The sequence below is a fragment of the Moschus berezovskii genome, chromosome 23, assembly GCF_049115385.1.
Source record: "Moschus berezovskii isolate FMDL1 chromosome 23, NW_MosBer_1.0, whole genome shotgun sequence".
Classification (NCBI taxonomy): domain Eukaryota; kingdom Metazoa; phylum Chordata; class Mammalia; order Artiodactyla; family Moschidae; genus Moschus; species Moschus berezovskii.
The window spans coordinates 34,344,486-34,365,850 of NC_142482.1; the positions used below are offsets into that span (position 1 = coordinate 34,344,486).

The 21,365-nt window shown below is 38.6% G+C and overlaps 1 protein-coding gene across 2 annotated transcripts in view; it reads right to left on the bottom strand.

The window, feature by feature from the left end:
* Positions 1-19,966, bottom strand: part of CRISP1 (cysteine rich secretory protein 1) — a 34,372-nt gene extending 14,406 nt beyond the window's left edge. Inside the window, exons 1-2 of one of the 2 annotated variants that reach the window (XM_055406386.2) lie at positions 19,903-19,966; positions 4,542-4,609 (exon numbers count right to left, since the gene is read on the bottom strand). In XM_055406386.2, the coding sequence (XP_055262361.2) occupies positions 4,542-4,609; positions 19,903-19,966 (132 nt within the window). Of the gene's footprint in view, positions 1-4,541; positions 4,610-14,624; positions 14,683-19,902 lie in introns of those variants that run through there. The other variant, XM_088831384.1, reaches the window with a different exon arrangement.
* Positions 19,967-21,365: the final 1,399 nt, after the last annotated feature.

Consider the following 21,365-nt stretch of genomic DNA (forward strand, 5'->3'; position numbering starts at 1 on the left):
CTCTGCTTATTTAACTTATATGCAGAGTACATCATGCGAAATGTCAGGCTGGATAAAGCACAAGCTGGAATCAAGATTACAGGGAGAAATATCAATAACCTCAGATATGCAGATGACAACACCCTTATGGCAAAAAGCAAAGAGGATCTAAAGAGCCTCGTGATGAAGGTGAAAGAGGAGAGTGAAAAAGCTGGCTTAAAACTCAACATTCAAAAAACTAAGATCATGGGATCTGATCCCATCACTTCGTGGCAAACAGATTAAGAAACAATAGAAACAGTGTCAGGCTTTATTTCTTGGGCTTCAAAATCACTGCAGATGATGACTGCACCTATGAAATTAAAAGACGTTTGCTCCTTGGAAGAAAAACCATGACCAACCTAGGCAGTATATTAAAAAGCGGAGACATTACTTTGCCAACAAAGGTCCATCTAGTCAAAGCTATGGTTTTTCCAATAGTCATGTATGGATGTAAGAGTTGGACCATGAAGAAAGCTGAGGGCCGAATAATTGATGGTTTTGAACTGTGGTTTGGAGAAGACTCTTGAGAGTCTGTTGTATAGCAAGGAGAGCAAACTAATCAGTCCTAAAGGAAATCAGTCTTGAGTATTCATTGTGAGAGAGTAACAGGCAGGAAGGCTCAGTTCAGTTCAGTTCAGTTCATTTCAGTTGCTCAGTCATGTCTGACTCTTTGCGACCCCATGGACTGCAGCACACCAGGCTTCCCTGTCCATCACCAACTCCTAGAGCTTACTCAAACTCATGTCCATTGAGTTAGTGATGCCATCCAACCATCTCATCCTCTGTCGTCCCCTTCTCCTCCCACCTTCAATTTTTCCCAGCATCAGGGTCTTTTCTAGTGAGTCAGTTCTTCGCATCAGGTGGCCAACATATTGGAGTTTCGGCTTCAGTATCAATCCTTCCAATGAATACTCAGGATTGATCTACTTTAGGATGGACTGTTTGGATCTCTGCTGTCCAAGGGATTCTCAAGAGTCTTCTCCAACAGCACAGTTTAAAAGCATCAGTTCTTCAACCCTCAGCTTTCTTTATAGTCCAACTCTCATATCTATACATGACTATTGGAAAAACCATGGCTTTGACTAGATAGACCTTTGTTGGTGAAGTAATGTCTCTGCTTTTTAATATGCTGTCTAGGTTGGTCATAGCTTTTCTTCCAAGGAGGAAACATCTTTTAATTTCATGGCTATAGTTACCATATGCAGTGATTTCAGAGCCCCCCCAAATAAAATCTGTCACTGTTTCCATTGCTTCCCCATCTATTTGCCATGAAGTGATGGGACCGGATGCCACAGGACTGATTTCGTTTAGGATAGACTGGTTGAATCTCCAAGGCTAGGGGTCTCCAAGCAGAAGAAATAGGCTTCAAGTGTCAGATACTTTTTGTCTCTCTGTTGAGTGGCAGGAGGAAACAAACTACAAGTATCAGATTTTTTTCCCTTCTCTATACAAATTTTTTTTGGGCTCCAAAATCATTGCAGATGCTGATTGTAGCCAGGAAATTAAAAGACGCTTACTCCTTGGAAGGAAAGTTATGACCAACCTAGATAGCAGATTAAAAAGCAGAGACATTACTTTGCCAACCAAGATCCGTCTAGTCAAGGCTATGGTTTTTCCTGTGGTCATGTATGGATGTGAGAGTTGGACTGTGAAGAAAGCTGATTGCCGAAGAATTGATGCTTTTGAGCTGTGGTGCTGGGGAAGACTTTTGAGAGTCCCTTGGACTTCAAGGAGATCCAACCAGTCCATTCTAAAGGAGATCAATCCTGGGTGTTCATTGGAAGGACTGATGCTGAGGCTGAAGCTCCAATACTTTGGCCACCTCATGCGACGAGTTGACTCACTGGAGAAGAGTCTGATGCTGGGAGGGATTGGGGGTGGGAGGAGACGGGGACCACGGAGAATGAGATGGCTGGAGAGCATCACTGACTCGATGGACATGAGTTTGAGTGAACTCCGGGAGTTGGTGATGGACAGGGAGGCCTTTTGTGCTGTGATTCATCGGGTCGCAAAGAGTCGGACACGACTGAGCGACTGAACTGAACTGATACAAAATTAAAAGGAGGTTTCTCTTAAAATTCTCTGATCCCATGACGACACCTGGTTCCACCTGAACTTAGCTTTTCTCAAACCTAGAGCTAACCAACGCATTTTTCTTATGGAAATGATTTTCTTCTAGCTATGTTAATGAACTACGTATTTACCCTAGACTCTGTCTTCAAGTTGGTTCCACCTAAGACTCAGAACTGACTTGACAAACCAGTATGTTTTACTCATACAATTGTCCTCCTAATCTATGTTAATGAAGCCATATATTTGTTTGGAAACTTGCCTTTCTTCAAGAATCATGTCAATTGTCTTATGGTCGCAGGGTGATTCACCTTTTGCCAATATTACCTCAAAATGCATGTTGTGGTGAGAGGCCTGGTGCCACTCTGAGTTTTGAGACATTTCCTTTCTCTAATTAGCAGCCTGCTAGTAGCTATATAACATCCGGCTAAAGACCAGCAGGGTGGAACTCTTTCTGCTCCCTTCTGATGTCTATGTCACAAGCTTTCTCGATCTCTTTTATACTTTAATAAAACTTGATTACACAAAAACTCTGAGTGATCAAGCCTCGTCACTGGCCCTGGATTGAATTCCTCTCCTCCGGACGCCAAGAATCCCTGTGTCTTTCACGGCTCAGCAACAACCTTTCAATTGTAAGGATTGAAGCTGAAGCTGAAGTTCCAGTATTTTGGGCACCTGATGAGAACAACTGACTCATTCGAAAAGACCCTGATGCTGGGAAAGATTGCAGGCAGCAGGAGAAGGGGATGACAGAGGATGAGATGGTCGGACGGCATCTTGACTTGATGGGCATGAGTTTGCGCAAGCTCCTGAGGTTGGTGATTGACATGGAAGCTGGGCAGGCTGCAGTACATGGGGTCACAAAGAGTTGGACAAGACTGAGTGACTGAACTGAACTGAACTGGGAACCCACAAGAATTTCCTTAAGTTCCATATGATAATTCTCCATGCTCCTCTTAAAATATGCTGCTTCAGTGAAATTATGTCATTTAGCTCTAGCTATCTCACCTCTGAACATTTACTTTTCTATAGTGATTTTCCAGTTAATTCCTCTCATTGATAGAAATTGGGTCTCCTGAAACAATTCATCGTGTCTACCCCAAATTCTGCAGTCGACAGGAGTGACATCAACGTTCACATGGATGACTCAACCATCTCATATCCTGGGGCCTTGAACTTTAGTCTCTTAAACTTCTCTTCTGAGGCTTTTTAGTTTTCTACCATAAAGGTTGCAGCCTATATCTGATGATCACTTCAAAATGCAATACTTTTAACTTACCAGAGGATTGTTGGTTATCAGGCAAAAGCTCCATCTGGTTTCTCATGGGGAAAGAAGTGTGAGTGATAAGATCCACACCAGCAACCTAATATAAGTGGATTTTCTTTCATTTATTGAATTAAGTGGTTTTCACTTTTTTCCTCTTTTGACTTCTATCTAGCATGTGAAAATATAAAAACCACTCATGTTCTATACCAAAACTATTAACCAGTTCATCATAAAAAATATTTTCAGTACATTGCAATGTAATATGTTCCTTATATCATTGAGATTTTTTACAAGCACATATTATTGGATGACTTGCAAAATACTCAGAAGTTATTTCTTCTTATATACCATTAAATGTTTCATTTCTGTTCTGTGAATGTTGAAACTCTTGTTTTTAATAAGTAGCGAGATTCAAGAATCATGTATTGACTCCATTGCTAAAAGCTCCTCACATTTCTCTCCTTGCTCTTGGCATATTTCATTTTCTATTTCTGGTTGTGATGCAAGGCTTGTGGGATCTTAATTTCCAGACCAGGGAACCAAAGTCCCCTGCAGTGGAAATGTGAACTCCAAACCACTGGACTTTGAGAGAAGTTCTGGCACTTTTCATTTTATATTTATTTTGGATGTGTTAAATTCTTGTTATAGTCATAAATCAGAAAGCTCAGTTGGGATATTGATGAAATACTTACCTTTTCTGGAAAAAACTAAAAAACAATATTTTTCCCATTTTGTCATGGGAAAAGCATTGGATCAGTTGTAAAGAAGTAATTCCCATCCTACATTTTTAGCTTTTTGAATTATTCAGAGAAGTTTAATGATATAGGCATGGGCTTGTGAAGTCAAACTGCTTAGATTTACCTTCAGGCTCTGCCACTTCCAAGTTATCTGACCTTGGACACATGACTTAACCTCTTATGTTTGGTTTCTTTCTCTGTAATACGAGATTAAGAATAGTATGTGCCTAATAGAGCTATGGTGAGAACTAGGTGAATACTGGGCACCTGCCTGTGTGTGCTCAGCTGCTTTAGTCATGTCCAACTCTTTGCGACCCTGTGGACTTTAGCTGCCCTACTGGGCACAGCATCCTCACAATAGTGCCTGCAACAAAACAAGTTCTAGCACAGAGTTAGCTCTTATCCTCCTCTCAAAAGTAATAAAAAAATATACAATCCTCACATACTTTTATAATCAAAACAGGCAGGCAGCCAGCAGCAATGGCCAGAAACAAGAAGCATTTCATTGTCATCCCTGTAAGAAAAGTAACATAATTTTAGACTATTGCTGACTTGTGGGGTTAAGGTTTTGTTATAAGTCTTTTTGGAAAACACTGTTACATGCGTCTGCATTTTTAATTTTTTTTGCAGAGGGACCTGTAGGATCAGAACAAGGTTTTAATGTGCTAGTCATTGGTACCAAGACAGGAGGAGAGAACCATGATTGGGAGAAGAACAGAAGTTAATGTTAATCCCCGGAGTCTCTGAATATGTTACATTGTGTGCAAAAGAGAATTAAGGTAGCGGATAAAGTCCAAATTGCTTATCAGTTGACTTTAGAGTTGGGATACTGTCCTGGCTCATCCATGTAAATTCAATGTAATCACAAGAATGTCTGATAATTCGCTTCAGTTGTGTCCAAATCTGTGACCCTGTGGACTAGAGGCAGCAGGCTCCTCTGTCCACAGGATTCTCCAGGCAACAGTATTGGAGTGAGTTGCCATGCTCTCTTCCAGGGATCTTCCCGACTCAGGGATTGAACCCATGTCTCTTACATCCTCCTACATTAGCAGGTGGGTTCTTGACAACTAGTGCCACCTGGAAAGCATATGTGAAAGAGAGAGGCAGCATCAGTGATGGATGATGAGGAAGGCTCAGTTAGCCACGACTGACTTTGAAGACAGAGGGAAGGACTATGAGCCAAAGAATATGGACAACCTGTTGAAAGTAGGCAAAGGCAAGGAAATGAATTCTCCCCTGAATTCTTCTTGCTGAATCTTGATTTTAGCTCAATGAGACCCATTTGGACTCCTGAGCTCCAGACTATACAAATAGGAAATGTGTACTGATTTAAGATTCTGAGCTCATAGGAATTTATGACAGCAGCAACAGGAATTTAGGTGTTGACCATCTGGTGATGTCCATGTGTAGAGTCTTCTCTTGTGTTGTTGGAAGAGGGTGTTTGCTATGACCAGTGCATTCTCTTGGCAAAACTCATAGCCTTTGCCCTGCTTCATTCTGTACTCCAAGGTCAAATTTGCCTGTTTCTCCAGGTGTTTCTTGACTTTCTACTTTTTCATTCCAGTACCGTATAATAGAAAGGACATCTTTTTTTTTTGGATGTTAGTTCTAAAAGGTCTTGTAGGTCTTCATAGAATCGTTCAACTTTGGCTTCTTCAGCATTACTGGTTGGGGCATAGGCTTGGCTTACTGTAATACTGAATGGTTTGCCTTGGAAATGAACAGAGATCATTCTGTCATTTTTGAGATTGCATCCAAGTACTGCATTTCGGACTCTTTTGTTGACCTTGATGGCTACTCCATTTCTTCTAAGGGATTCCTGCCCACAGTAGTAGATATAATAGTCATCTGAGTTAAATTCACCCATTCCAGTCCATTTTAGTTCACTGATTCCTAGAAAGTCGACGTTCACTCTTGCCATCTCCTGTTTGACCACTTTCAATTTGCTTGATTCATGGACCTAGCATTCCAGGTTCCTATGCAATATTGCTCTTTGCAGCATTGGACCTTGCTTCTATCACTGGTCACATCCACAACTGGGTATTATTTTTGCTTTGCCTCCATTCCTTCATTCTTTCTGGATTTATTTCTCCACTGATCTCCAGTAGCATATTGGGCACCTACCAACCTGGGGAGTTCCTCATTCAGTATCCTATCATTTTGCTTTTTCATACTGTTCATGCTGTTCTCAAGGCAAGGATACTGAAGTGGTTTGCCATTCCCTTCTCCAGTGGATCACATTCTGTCATACCTCTCCACCATGACCCACCTGTCTTGGGTGGCCCCACACAGCATGGCTTAGTTTCATTGAGTTGGACAAGGCTGTGGTCCGTGTGATCAGATTGCCTCAGTTCAGTTCAGTTCAGTCACTCAGTCGTGTCTGACTCTTTGCGACCCCATGAATCACAGCACGCCAGCCCTCCCTGTCCATCACCAACCCCCGGAGTTCACTCAAACTCATGTCCATCGAGTCGGTGATGCCAGACTGACTAGTTTTTTGTGATTATGATTTCAGTGTGTCTGCCCTATGATGCCCCCTCGCAATACCTACCGTCTTACTTGGGTTTCTCTTACCTTGGATGAGGGGTATCTCCTCACAGCCGCCAATCTGACCTCGGGCGTGGGGTAGCTCCTCTCGGCCGATAGTGCGCAGTTGCAGCCTGGTGCTCTCGGCCACTGCCCCTGATGTCGATGGTCAACACCAAAATCAGATTGATTATATTCTTTGCAGCCAAAGATGGAGAAACTCTATACAGATAGCAAAAACAAGACCGGGAACTGACTGTGGCTCAGATCATGAACTCCTATTACCAAATTGAGACTTAAATTGAAGAAAGTAGGGAAAACCACTAGACCATTCAGATTCGACCTAAATCAAAATACAGTGGAAGTGAAAAATAGATTTAAGGGCCTAGATCTGATAGATAGAGTGCCTGATGAACTATGGACGGAGGTTCGTGACATTGTACAGGAGACAGGGACCAAGACCATCCCAATGGAAAAGAAATGCAAGAAAGCAAAATGGCTGTCTGGGGAGGCCTTACAAATAGCCATGAAAAGAAGAGAAGTGAAAGGTAAATGAGAAAAGGAAAGATATACCCATTTGAATGCAAAGTTCCAAAGAATAGCAAGGAAAGATAAGAAAGCCTTCCTCAGCAATCAATGCAAAGAAATAGAGGAAAACAACAGAATAGGAAAAACAATAGATCTCTTTAAGAAAATTAGAGATACCAAGGGAACATTTCATGCAAAGATGGGCTCGATAAAGGACAGAAATGGTATGGACCTAACAGAAGCAGAAGATATTAAGAAGAGGCAGCAAGAATACACAGAAGAACTGTACAAGAAAGATCTTCACGATGAAGATAATCATGATGGCGTGATCACTCACCTAGAGCCAGACATCTTGGGATGTGAAGTCAAGTGGGCCTTAGAAAGCATCACCACAAACAAAGCTAGTGGAGGTGATGGAATCCAGTTGAGCTATTTCAAATCCTGAAAGATGATGCGGTGAATGTGCTGCACTCAATATGCCAGCAAATTTGGAAAACTCAGCAGTGGCCACAGGACTGGAAAAGGTCAGTCTTCATTCCAATCCCAAAGAAAGGCAATGCCAAAGAATGCTCAAACTACCGCACAATGGCAGTCATCTCACACGCTAGTAAAGTCATGCTCAAAATTCTCCAAGCCAGACTTCAGCAATACAGTGACCTTCCAGATGTTCAAGCTGGTTTTAGAAAAGGCAGAGGAACCAGAGATCAAATTGCCAACATCCGCTGGATCATGGAAAAAGCAAGAGAGTTCCAGGAAAACATTTATTTCTGCTTTATTGACTATGCCAAAGGCTTTGACTGTGTGGACCACAATAAACTGTGGAAAATTCTGAAAGAGATGGGAATACCAGACCACCTGACCTACCTCTTGAGAAACCTATATGAAGGTCAGGAAGCAACAGTTAGAACTGTACATGGAACAACAGACTGGTTCCAAATATGAAAAGGAGAACATCAAGGCTGTATAATGTCACCCTGCTTATTTAACTTATATGAAGAGTACATCATGAGGAACGCTGGGCTGGAAGAAGCACAAGCTGGAATCAAGATTGCCGGGAGAAATATCAATAACCTCAGATATGCAGATGACACCACCCTTATGGCAGAAAGTGAAGAGGAACTAAAAAGCCTCTTGATGAAAGAGGAGAGTGAAAAAGTTGGCTTAAAGCTGATGGGAAATAGATGGGGAAACATTGGAAACATTGTCAGACTTTATTTTTTTGGACTCCAAAATCACTGCAGATGCTGACTGCAGCCATGAAATTAAAAGATGCTTACTCCTTGGAAGGAAAGTTATGACCAACCTAGACAGCATATTAAAAAGCAGAGACCTTACTTTGCCAATAAATGTCCATCTAGTCAAGGCTGTGGGTTTTCCCATGGTAATGTATGGATGTGAGAGTTGGAGTATGGATGTGAGAGTTGGACTGTGAAGAAAGCTGATAGCCTAAGAATTGAACTGTGGTGCTGGAGAAGACTCTTGAGAGTCCCTTGGACTGCAAGGAGATCCAACCAGTCTATTCTAAAGGAGATCAGTCCTGGGTGTTCACTGGAAGGACTGATGCTAATGCTGAAACTCCAATACTTTGGCCCTCTCATGTTAAGAGTTGACTCACTGGAAAAGACTCTGATGCTGGGAGGGTTTGGGGGCAGGAGGAGAAGGAGACGACAGAGAATGAGATGCCTAATGGCATCACTGACTCGATGGATGTTAGTTTGAGTGAACTCCGGGAGTTGGTGATGGACAGGGAGGCCTGGCTTGCTGTGATTCATGGGGTCACAAAGAGTCGGACACGACTGAGAGACTGAACTGTACTGAAGTGTGCAATTGGAAACTAATATAAATACAGCAAGATTAGATATGAATTTTCTATTTCCTATAGCATACTTTGGCCACCTGATGCGAAGAGCTGGCTCATTTGAAAAGACCCTGATGTTGGGAAAGTTTGAGGGCAGGAGGAGAAGGGGACGACAGAGGATGAAATGGTTGGATGGCATCACCGACTCAATGGACATGGGCTTGGGTGGACTCCGGGAGTTGGTGATGGACAGGGAGGCCTGGCATGCTGCGGTTCATGGTGTCACAAAAAGTCGGACCCAACTGAGTGACTGAACATAACTGAATTGACAGCAAGAGGGTGTGATGTTGGTGCAAATGGTTTACATACATGATTTAGAGATATTCTGTAAAGTCTGATCACTCTGTCAAGAATGGTTGACATTTTGAGTGGAGCAAATCAGAGTGAATATACTCTCTATTTTATTTCTGTCTGATACAGGTTGCTGATACCTGCCTATTAATAAATATATGTTATTAAATTTGGTTGATACCTTCTTTTTACAGTCTGCCAAGTTTAGTTCTGAATCAATCCTGCTGATTGGGAAGCAGAAGGGGCTAACTGTTTGGTTTTCATTTTAAAGAAGATTTTCAAAGGGCAGGTTAGACGATTTGTGCAGAATAATACAAACAATGCAGTCTGCCATTGCTGTTAAACTTCCCCTACATGATGCCAAGCATGTTTGTATGACAGGAATTTGTAAACCAATTCAGGGAACATACACACATAAGCAATCTGTCTTTTACTGTATTTTTTCATATCTTTCTTTCCCTTCCTCTGTTTCTGCCTCCAAAATGTTCAGCAAACCCTCAAACCCTAAAATACACAGTAACTCAGATGAAATATACAACTTATTCTGTTACTTACTTCTCAACAATCCAATAAAGCAATTTTTTTTCCAAGTTAACTGAAAAAAAAAATAGAATAAAAATCTTCTGAACTACAGTAGGTTGATATATACACACAAGTTAGCATTTATACCCCTTACACTATATCTCTACATCTTTTTCTAAGGGAAAATTTTGAGGTGTGATGTGAATGCTCATTATCTTAATTGTTATGATAATTTTGCTGATATATACTAGCATGTACCTCAAAAAACTGTCATAAAAATTTTAAAATACCAAAAAATTTGTTTCACCCAATCAAACAACTAGAATTGATAATTCAGATTTTTGTCTCCCAAGCCTTTTTTCTTATGTATAAATTCAATATTCAGATTTATCCATAATATCCATAATACATACAAAAATTGTATCCTGTTTTCCCCAGAATTTCTATTATCGTATATTCCTTATGATCATTGTTTTGATAATATGAATAACCTGTAATTAGCTTAAGATTTTGACTAAGTCTGATTTTAAGCTTTAATATTTTTCTCTACAAGTACTGTTCAGTTCAGTTCAGTCGCTCAGTCGTGTCCGACTCTTTGCGACCCCATGAATCACAGCACAAAAGGCCTCCCTGTCCATCACCAACTCCTGGAGTTCACTCAAACTCATGTCCATCGAGTCGGTGATGCCATCCAGCCATCTCATTCTCTGTCGTTCCCTTCTCCTGTTATGTTATTATAAATATTAAATACCCTGCCATTTTAAGGATATTTTTCATAAATTATCATAGGATTTGAGCGTCAGAATTTGAAATTGATTGACATCTTGAACTTTTTTCTTTTGACATGATACAAAACTAATATTAATCTAAGTAAACCTGATATGTAATAAGTGCTCAATAAATATTTTTAAAATAATTTATATTTTGTACAGTTGAAATAATTGCCTATTTCAGACACACACACAATCTGTTAATTAATAAATGTGATATAATAAAAGTCATACTGATCCTGTAATTAAAATACTAACGATTTGTCCTTGGTTCTCTTATTAGCTCTGACAACAATAAATCCACAAATTCTCTGAAAATCAATTTGTTTTTGCTTAGAATGAAATCCAACATGCTGGAGATATAGATGGCTTTCAAATTCATAGAAGTACAAAAGACAACCAACTCTTGAGAGTTAACTACTACTGTTATTTTTAGAATGCTGCAATTTGCTCAGTGGGCTTTATAATCCAAACTTGAAAGCCATGCCATATTATACAAATGGGTTATAATTCTGATAGATAGCTTTTGAAGACATACAGTATCCCCCATATTATTGAAAATAGATAAATAGAACCTGGATATTTTATATACAGATATAATATCTTCTGTCATAAGTAGGTGAAAAATCATTGATCTGTAATGACACATAAAGAATTTGATACAATTGATGATTTAATGCTAGACATTATATCCTGTACAAGAACTGAAAACAACTTATAAAGAAGCTTATCATGACCTCCTGAGACTGTTTACGGGATAGTCAGTGTCATCTGGGATTATTGTTACCTTAACATGTTGGGCTCCTCCAAAGAACTTTGGTTGATGTTAAGGGCAGCTAAGCTAAAGGGACATGCAAATTTTTGAGCCTAAGTTTTGGCTTGGGTCTATGAATAAGTAGAATGTGTGCATTCAACTTAAAGCTCTTCAGAGATCAAGGGTACCAGGAAAATAGGAGGCTACCTTTACTTAAAGTTCAAATATTCATTTGGAGAAACAGTCAAACAGAAAGATAAAGGTTAACACTTGGGCATCAGTGGTATAGTAAGCATTTTAGAATGAGGATTGGATTCAGGTAATTATACATGTATCCTTGTTGGCCTGAAATTTTTATGAATGTACTGATTTTGGGCTCTGGAGTAGCCCTTAGAGGTAGAGTCAGATGCTTGGCTTAAGGGACTAGAAAGCAACAGGCAACAGGCCGAGATTTTGGTAAGCAGTGATTCTGGCAAAATGATCAATGTGCAGAAATAAATAGAACTGGAGAGCATGACTCAGAGGTTGAGTAGAGGTTGTAGGGGTGGAAAAAATAAGTAGACCCAGATTAAGAGACTCTGGGGACCCACTGAGACCTATCCACTGGAGAATTAGTACAGGAAATGTTTCAGGACCAGGGCCAAACCTCCAGAATGATCTAAATGATTCTCTATTGACTGGAGGTCTGAAAATCTACATATAAACTAGGCCATTTTAACTATGAAATTCCATTTCCTGTACTGAGGTAAGGGCAGTTTTTCTGAACAGAAGTATTACAGAAGCAGCTGACATGTCACCTCACTAACTTTAGCTTCAGCCCCTACTTAACACAGTTGTTTCATAAGCAATAGACAGTTTTAAGCCCAAACTCTTAAACTCTCTTCTGATAATATTAGAAACTTGATACACTTTAAAAATTAATTTTCCCTACATTTCTGTTTCAGATTGTAGGTCTTATTAACAAATAAACAGAACTTGGCAATTTGTAACTTAATTTGGTAGGAGGAAAGATCAAAAATGAAGGAAAACACTAAGGAGAACCGAGTCCTGCCCTCTGGCATGCCCTTGGGAATTCATTCTCATATGTGGATTAAATTGCTAGACCATGTCCTGCTCAGAAAGTATGTACAAGAACAGTCTCTTCCTTCCTTTAATCAAAGAGCTCATAAGAATGAACTCTACCAAATCAGGTCACCAGTCCTTTTTATCATCTTTACCTCCGTGAATTTGTGAATTCAAAAATAATAACCACCACCAAAAGTAATATACATATAATAGTTTCAGCACTCAAGAAAGTGCCTAATTCTTTCGAGTAACTCCCAAGAGTAAAAATCATTCTGATTTCCATAATTTAATCAACTTTATAACTTTACATAGACAGAATATATATTTTTAGCATATAAACATTTTCACTTAATATTATGTCTATGAAATTCATCCATGTTGCATGTAAAGAAGTTTATTTTTGCTAATAGCTGGGTAGTATGCAGGAATTAGAATTCATTTATTATTAATGAACATTTGGTTTGTTTTCAGTTTAGAGCTATTACAAATAAAACTTCTGTAGACACTTTTCTGTATGCCTTTTGGTACATATCATTATTTACTTTTTGGGGACATATTGGGCTATACAATATATATATATTTTCCTTCATTAAGTACTATCAAATATTTTTCCAAAGGAGTTGTAGAAATGTGTACTTTTATACTTCTACCAGCTTCATATCCTCACTCATACTTGGTATTCTTTTTTTAAAAAAAATACTCATTATGTCTATGTTTCATCATGGTTTTTAATTTGTATTTGTCTACTTACTAATGATATGGAACACATTTTTATATCATTGTCAGCCACTTTCATATTATCTTTTGTGAAGTGTCTGTCAAATTTTTCACTTTATTATAATTAGGTTGACTGCATTTTTCTTACTGATTTGTAAGAACTCTGCATATTCTTAATATAAAATATTTGTCAAATATATGTACTGTTAATCTTTTCTCTTAGTCTGGGAAATGGGTTGCCATTTCCTTCTCCAGTGGCTCTTCCCAACCCAGCGATTGAACCTGCATCTCTTTTGTCTCCTGCATTGGCAGGCAGATTCCTTACCACTAAGACAACTGGGAATCCCACTAATGGCACCACTCTAGATAAATGGACCAGTGTAATATAATGGGATATGTAAACAGGATTGCCTAAACTGTTAATGTGTTTTATGGTTTAACTGTTTTAAATCCATGCCTGTTTACTCCTAATGTTAAATCTGAAACTATCCTGCCTTCAGTTATAGAAGAGCGAGAGGGCCACTGCCTTATAACAGGCTGCTTCCAAAGCAGTGCCACATAGTTCCTAAAATAACAGATGCCTGCCTTGACACTTTAAGATGTGTATAACCACGTGGTATTTGGCCCTACATGAAAATTAATTTCTTCTTAGTCTTGCTACAAGAAGTTCTGGAGAATGATCTGAATAAGTAATATTAAACTTGTATAGTATGTATAAGTTTATTAATTTGGTTATTAAAAACATGGAAATAACTAACATTTAATTTTCTTTTCCCCAAAGTGGTTATACTATATTTTTTTAACTTTTTAATTGAAGTATAGCTAATTTACAATGTTGTGTTGATTTTTGTTTACACAGCAAAGTGATTCAGTTATATATATATACATACATTCTTTTTTATATTCTTTTCCATTATAGTTTATCACAGGATATTGAATATAGTTCCCTGTGCTAACAATAGGCTCTTGTTTTTTATTCATTCTATATGTACTAGTTTGCATCTATTAACACCAAACTTCGTCTCTATACCTCCCCCACTCCCCTTCCTCTTTAGCAAACACAAGTCTGTTCTCCAACTAACATTTATATTACGATGGATGGTGTTAAGATAAGGCTGCACATAATCTCTTATTTAACATTACGATGATGCTATTAAGTAGTCATGTATCATTAATCTTACTTGTCAGATAATTAAACCAACAGTTAAAGACATACATAACTTACCCCAATTTACACAGTTTGTCAGTGTTATGATGAGAATGAGATATTTGGCTGTACAATATATTCTTGCCTTTACACAGTACTCCACATGAGAGATTTGCTCTATGAGAAAGTCAGCTCAGTGAAAATGTTTACAAGAGAGTCAGAAATTTACAGTAGACAAGTGGCATGAACACATAATAATCAGAACTAATCTAGAGCCTGTGAAGACTACAAGTCACAATTGTGGATGCATTTCTCATTTGTAATCCAGATAACGTCATCTATGAACCTCACCAGTCTTAAACTGCCACATTTGGAACAAGCTGCAGAGATTAGCTGCATGATTTAGTGGAGCCACTATAGATAACAGGACACTCAAAATGACCCCATGGCCCAGAAAAGAGAAGCAACTTATTGGCTTTCTTTGCATGCTTGCATGCAGTTAATAAATATTTACTAAGATGTTAATATGTGCCATGCCTTCCTCTAGATATAAAGAAACCTGGAATAATCAAATACATAAACTGCTCTCAATCTCCTGAAGTTTGCAATCTATCACCTGGTATAAAGTACATACAATGCATTCATGGTAACTGCACTATAAATGCCAGACAATTTGAAATTCTGGGAATGAAAAGAGAAGCAATCAATTTTCCTAAGGAACGTCTTGTACAACAGGAAAGCTACCTACAATATGAGAGCGTTCTAATAAAATTTTGTCTAATAAAAAACGTCCATGTCATTTGTCAGACATGACATGGATTAACTGTCTTGAAATGTCTGGAAATATTAAATACTAAAGTACTAAATACTCCATATGAGCTGCTGCTGCTGCTAAGTCGTGTCAGTCATGTCCGACTCTGTGCGACCCCATAGACGGCAGCCCACCAAGTTCCCCAGTCCCTGGGATTCTCCAGGCAAGAATACTGGAGTGGGTTGCCATTTCCTTTTCCAATGCGTGAAAGTGAAAAGTGAAAGTGAAGTCGCTCAGCCGTGTCCGACTCATAGCGACCCCATGGACTGCAGCCCACCAAGCTCCTACGACCATGGGAATTTCCAGGCGAGAATACTGGAGTGGGGTGCCATTGCCTTCTCTACCATATGAGCTAGATAAAGACAAATACATAAGACCTTTAAAGCAAAGAAGGACATTGCTACACAGACAAATCATATGTGAGTGTAGAAAATCACTCTGAAACCAGATATAATCAGATGCTTTTGTTTTATTGTCCTGAAAACTTGGGAAATGTTTGCTTACATGAGCCTCTTGCCATTTACATTGACGTCTCTATAAAGTATAAATGGAAGTCCGCTATATATTATACACTTCCATTTATATTGGAAATTTATTATCACTTTCTTCTTTGGAAGAAAGAAAACATTATTGTTTGAATAAGTTCAGTCGAATATCTACAAGGGAACAAAGTAAGGGAGATAAGGTAGATAGTGTATAGTCTTGAATTATTTTGTGTTATGTGTTGAGGTAGGGGAAATGAAATAAAAAATAACAGAGATATGGAAGGCTCTTGAGACAGCATTCTCTGACTTTGCCAGAGTTGATAATGAATGCCTGGAAAACAGTTTGCAAGAAAGGATGACTAAATGTCATTCAAAACTTGCTCACCTCTAGCCATAAACATTTGTTGTTGTTGCTGGAGATGGATGGTAGTAAGCTGGAAACATGCCAAAGCTTATCTATAATTCTTCAATATTTTGTAGACAGAGAAATTCACATCTCTGAAGTAAAACTCACACATTATTGAGCAATTTTTTTTCTTTCACATGGTAAAAAGAAAAGCTGGAAAAAGAATTCTGATACTTCATCAAACCAGCATGGTTTATAGATTGGAAATGTATGATTTGTCATTTATGTCTTGCTACACTGCTGTTTAGAAAGAAGAGTGTTGATTCAACACCAAGTCAAGTGTTTATGGAAACTTAATTGCTTTGGTTTTATCTGTTGGTCCTGTCAACTCCTGGCATTGCTCTACCCAACACAATGCTGTCTGTATTTTTGTCACTGATGTCTTCATAAAGAGTTGCTATCCAGCTTAAAATATGGTTTTAAAAGAATTTGGGACGTGTTGGAAAGCACAGAATAACTTGATTTGCATATGAGTCCCATGTATGGATGCCAGTTGGCTGCTTCATTCACATCTTTCTTATTTTCATACATTGTCCTTTTTCTGTTTAAGCTTCTTAACATAGTATGAAATAATCTGCCATGACTTTTTTTTTCTAAAACAGAAAATCGAGACACATTGGTCTAACATATGATATAACAAAATGATAGAACAGAATAGAATTGGATTTATCACAGAAAATCTTTGGGAGATAGATAAACTAATATGTTTATAAGCAAGCATATCATATTTGTTAAAACATATGCATCTTAAAAAATTTTAAAACATCAATTATTTACTTAACGATTGGCTACCAAGAATTTCAGAAAACACAATTTTAAAACAGATAAATATAATGGAACAAAAATAAAAGTGCCGTTTCTTCCTGACATGTTTTTAGTGAGAGTGATATTTCTAGCTAATTCATAAACTGGTCATCAGTACCATACAATGGATTCAATAATAACTTGAACAGACTAGAAAAGCCTTTTGCACAGAGGAATAAATCTGTGATGAAACGCTGGACTGAAAAATCTGGAGTGTTGGTAACTCAATTTAGTACTGCTCAGTTTGTCAGATGTGCCCACATTCATGAAATATATAATAAATGAACTACAAACTGAAACTATATATTTCCTGGATAGAAGAACATAACAAAAAAATTAGACTTGGTGTCCCATGTTTGGATTAGGTTAATGATTGATGTTCTCTGCTCAAGAAGCCTCCCTTTCTGTTCCAGTTCTTGGGTAGATAACATTTCCTTTTCTTTTATCATTCCTATTTGAAAGTTAGTTGCACAGTCGTGTCCAACTCTTTGCGATCCTGTGGACTGTAGTCTACTCGGCTCCTCTGTCCGTGGCATTCTCCAGGCAAGAGTACTGGAATGGGTTGCCATTCCTTTTTTAAATTCTTATAACTGCTTATATCTGCTCTTATTCATGGGGTCGCAGAGTCGGACATGACTGAGTGACTGAACTGAACTGAACTGAACACAAAGCAAGACATGTCCCCTTTTACTAGAGCATTTACTTTAGAAAACTTGCAGTTGTAAATTCTTTTTCTCCTCTTTGACTGTGAAACCTTTAGAACCCAGGAAGCTCTCTCTCAAATACCTTAGAGCCATCCTTTGAAATGTAACCATCAAGGAAAATAGAGCCACTACCTATGGGTCCCTGTGGGAGGATACAAGCCCAATTTCAATAAGCAACAATTAGTAAACACATTGTTGTAAATTAGTAATCATCGCTTCTCGGCCTTTTGGCTAAGATCAAGTGTAATTTAGTAATCACATTGACTGACCTACCCCTTCATGTCCTCCAGTTCTTTTCCATTAGTTCACGCCGGCATTTAAAATCCTCTTTTTAACAGACTCATTAACAGAGTTCAATCTTTCTTTTCTCTTGCAATATAGTCTTGACCCTTACTCCAATAGTCTTGAATACAGTTTTCCTTGATATTTTTAGCAAATGTTAGGTGAAATTTTTCTTTTCCACTACGTCTCTTATTAATCCCCATCAGTTCTTCTTCATTGTTTTATACTCCAGGTGAGAGTTTGTGAAGTCTTCATTTTAAGGAGACATCAGAGAATTGAACTAAGGTGAACTCAAGAATGCATGGGGTTAGATTAACATTGGGAGAAGGCAATGGCAACCCACTCCAGTACTCTTGCCTGGAAAATCCCATGGATGGAGGAGCCTGGTAGGCTGTAGTCCATGGGGTCGCTAAGAGTCGGACTCGACTGAGTAACTTCACTTTCACTTTTCACTTTCATGCTTTGGAGAAGGAAATGGCAGCCCACTCCAGTGTTCTTACCTGGAGAATCCCAGAGACGGCGGAGCCTGGTGGGCTACCATCTGTGGGGTTGCACAGAGTCGGACACGACTGAAGTGACTTAGCAGCAGCAGCAGCAGCAGCAGATTAACATTGAAAATGTCATCTTCCTATAGGAGCTTTCCTGGTGGCTCAGACAAATACGAATCTGCCTCCAATGTAGACCTGGATTCGATCCCTGAATCAGGAAGATCCCATGGAGAAGGGAATGGCTACCTAGTAGTCTTGCCTGGAGAATTCCATGGACAGAGGAGCCTGGCAAACTACAGCTCATGGGATCCCAAAGAGTTAAGAGTTGAACATGACTGAGCACCTAACACTTTCACTTTTTCACTTTCCTACAGGAGCAGAATCTATCCCTCCAACTTCAGACCTGACAGCAGTCTAGGGAGGGAAAGATTTCTTTTATATTCAGCATTAAGAGGAGGCTTGCACTGGCAGAGTTAAAAAAGGAAAAAGAACAAGAGGATACAATTATTTTCAAGGAATATTGGGTAGGAAACACTTAAAGACAAGACAGCAGAAGAAAGATACAGGTCACTTAGAGAATCAGGAAAAAAGAAAGAGGTAGAGAAATTAGAAAATCCAAAAATGCAAAAAAGAAACAAAACTCCTTAAGCCTCCACTAAGTAAATCCCTAAGTTTTGTATGTTATTGGTGCACAAAATATTTGAATGCAGAGGTGGGCTCCCCAGCTTCTCAATAGTTAGTAGGAAGATTTATCTTTCTCTCTAGATGTGTAGCCAGAGAAGATAACTCACCAAACTGGAGGTAGCATAACACATACTCCTATTTCCTTCCCAATTGCTTCTCTTTCATCAGCCTCCTGTAACCCTGGGAAATGGAGAACTATCCTACATGGGTTAAAGAGTCAGACACGACTGAGTGACTGAACTGAACTGATTCAGTACTTCTAGATCTTAAATTTAGAATATGAAAATATGGCCTCCAACTTCTAGAAGCAAATAATTTGTGACTTATTTAAAATATTTAGATTCTGTTAGGGTGAACAGTAGAAAAGCCTGAAGTAAATCTCTAATGTGCTATATTTCAATAATGTCAAATATTTGTGAAAGTACTGAATACTCTAGCAAATCCACAATTCCTCAACAATTCTATATAGCTTTTGGGATATATTTCATATTATTAGTTAACAAATCACTTCCCTCAAAAGGTGATCCTACCTACTTCTTCGTTCTCACCTGCTTTCTTAACCATTTAGTCGTCATTTGGAAATCTCTGCATTTGTTTGCTGAATAAATCATTTGATGGCTGCTTCTGGTAGGAGTGGATAAGATAGCACAATGAACATATTTGTATAATATGCAAAATCTTTTTTTTTTCTCCCTTTATAAAAACCTGTAAACTGAATTGGCTCTTTTTACTTTATAATGACTTTCCTTGTTTGTTGGCTTTGATGTCTTTTATTCTTATGCTCAAAATATTTGCTGATCTATGACTGTCAGCTTATATTTAAGAGTGAAACAGCACTACAGACGTTTGCTAGGAAGCTCAATCTGTGAGGGTAGACTTAGCAACTGGTAAACTTGACCATAGAGGAATCAAACATCAATGTAGCTTTTCTTTTTGAGATGACCCCAAGAGACTCATGGATTTACCTGTCAGTTTGGTAAAGTGCACAGATCCATATGAGTCCTCACTGGGATTCTTAACCACAGGCATGGTTTTCTTTGCTCCTAAAGTGAATTCCAAATGATGATGGAGTTTTCAAGCGTATAACCCTCGTTTACTCTTTTTCCTCTCCTCTCTTCTGATTCTGTGCTGGCATTTTTGTTTCTCATTCGTCACAGCCACTAAGTGATTCCCCATTGGTGGGTGGAAGCAATACTTGACAATTCAGTCTTATCTTCTGACCATTTCGTGTTCTTGGTTGATCGATGGTATTAATCTGTTCTCCACTAGGTGAGAGATGATGCAGAATCCAGTTTGTTAGTCATTCTCAATGATCTTTCTGGTTGCCAGCTCAAAGAAATAAATAAATTTATGCCTGCTGGGAAGGAATGTGCAAGTCTTTTGTGTCTGTTTACTTGTGATCTGTGGCTGAGGTTGTAGAACTGAAGCTATAAGCTCTCATGTGTTTGTCTGCCTGGGAGCTAGTGTGTCTACAGTTAAGAAAAACCTGACTTTCCTTGTGTCAGTATGAAATGTTTCCCTACGTCCAGAAATTACTAGTTAATTGCTGTAAAAGGGATGTACACAGCTGTAGAAAGTTGTGCTATGTGAAAGACAAATCCATAGGACAATTAAGGAGATAGCTGTATTCAGCCTTTTGTGATAGGGAAACAGGTGAAGATTGCTTGAAAGAAAAGGAGTCTGGAGTTTTATAGAGTCAAGTAAACAAAGGAATCATACACAAGTGTATGAGAGTCAGGAGGAAGGAGGAAAAGTGCCATATTTCTGAATATGTAAGAGTAGGATAGTTCTTTGTGGCTAGTCGTTTCTTGGAATCAACATATGCGTGGGGATTTCTTGATAGTTGCTACTTTCCAGGAACATAGAATTCAGATATAATTCCACATTGCCATTCAGTTCATTTCTTCAAACGTTTGTGTTTGACTGTCAATTCTTATTTTTTCACCTCTCATGTTTTTCTCTTTACAAAGGTTTTAGGTAATTTTGATTAAGAGTTACAATTGCAGCATAGAGAACTCTACTCAATGCTCTGTGGTGACCTAATTGGGAAGGAAGTCCAAGGAAAATATGGGATATATGTATATGTATAGTTGATTCTGTCTTTGCTGGACAGCAGAAACTAACACAAAATTGTAAAGTAACATTTTTATTATTCTCCAATAAGAATTAACAGAGTTAAACAAATGTTCTACACACAAAAAATAAACAATTTATAAGCAGTATTTCTTACTAGGTTAGTTACAGATGTAGATCTTCCTTATGGATTGAAGAAATCCTGCTTTTTAATTTTTATTTAAAAAATTTATTTCCTTATTAATTTTGGCTGTGCTAGGATTTTTCTGTAGTTGACATGAGCAGGAGCTACTCTCTAGTTGCAGTGTCTGGGCTGCTCATTGGGGTGCCTTCTCTTGTTGCAGAGCACGAGCTC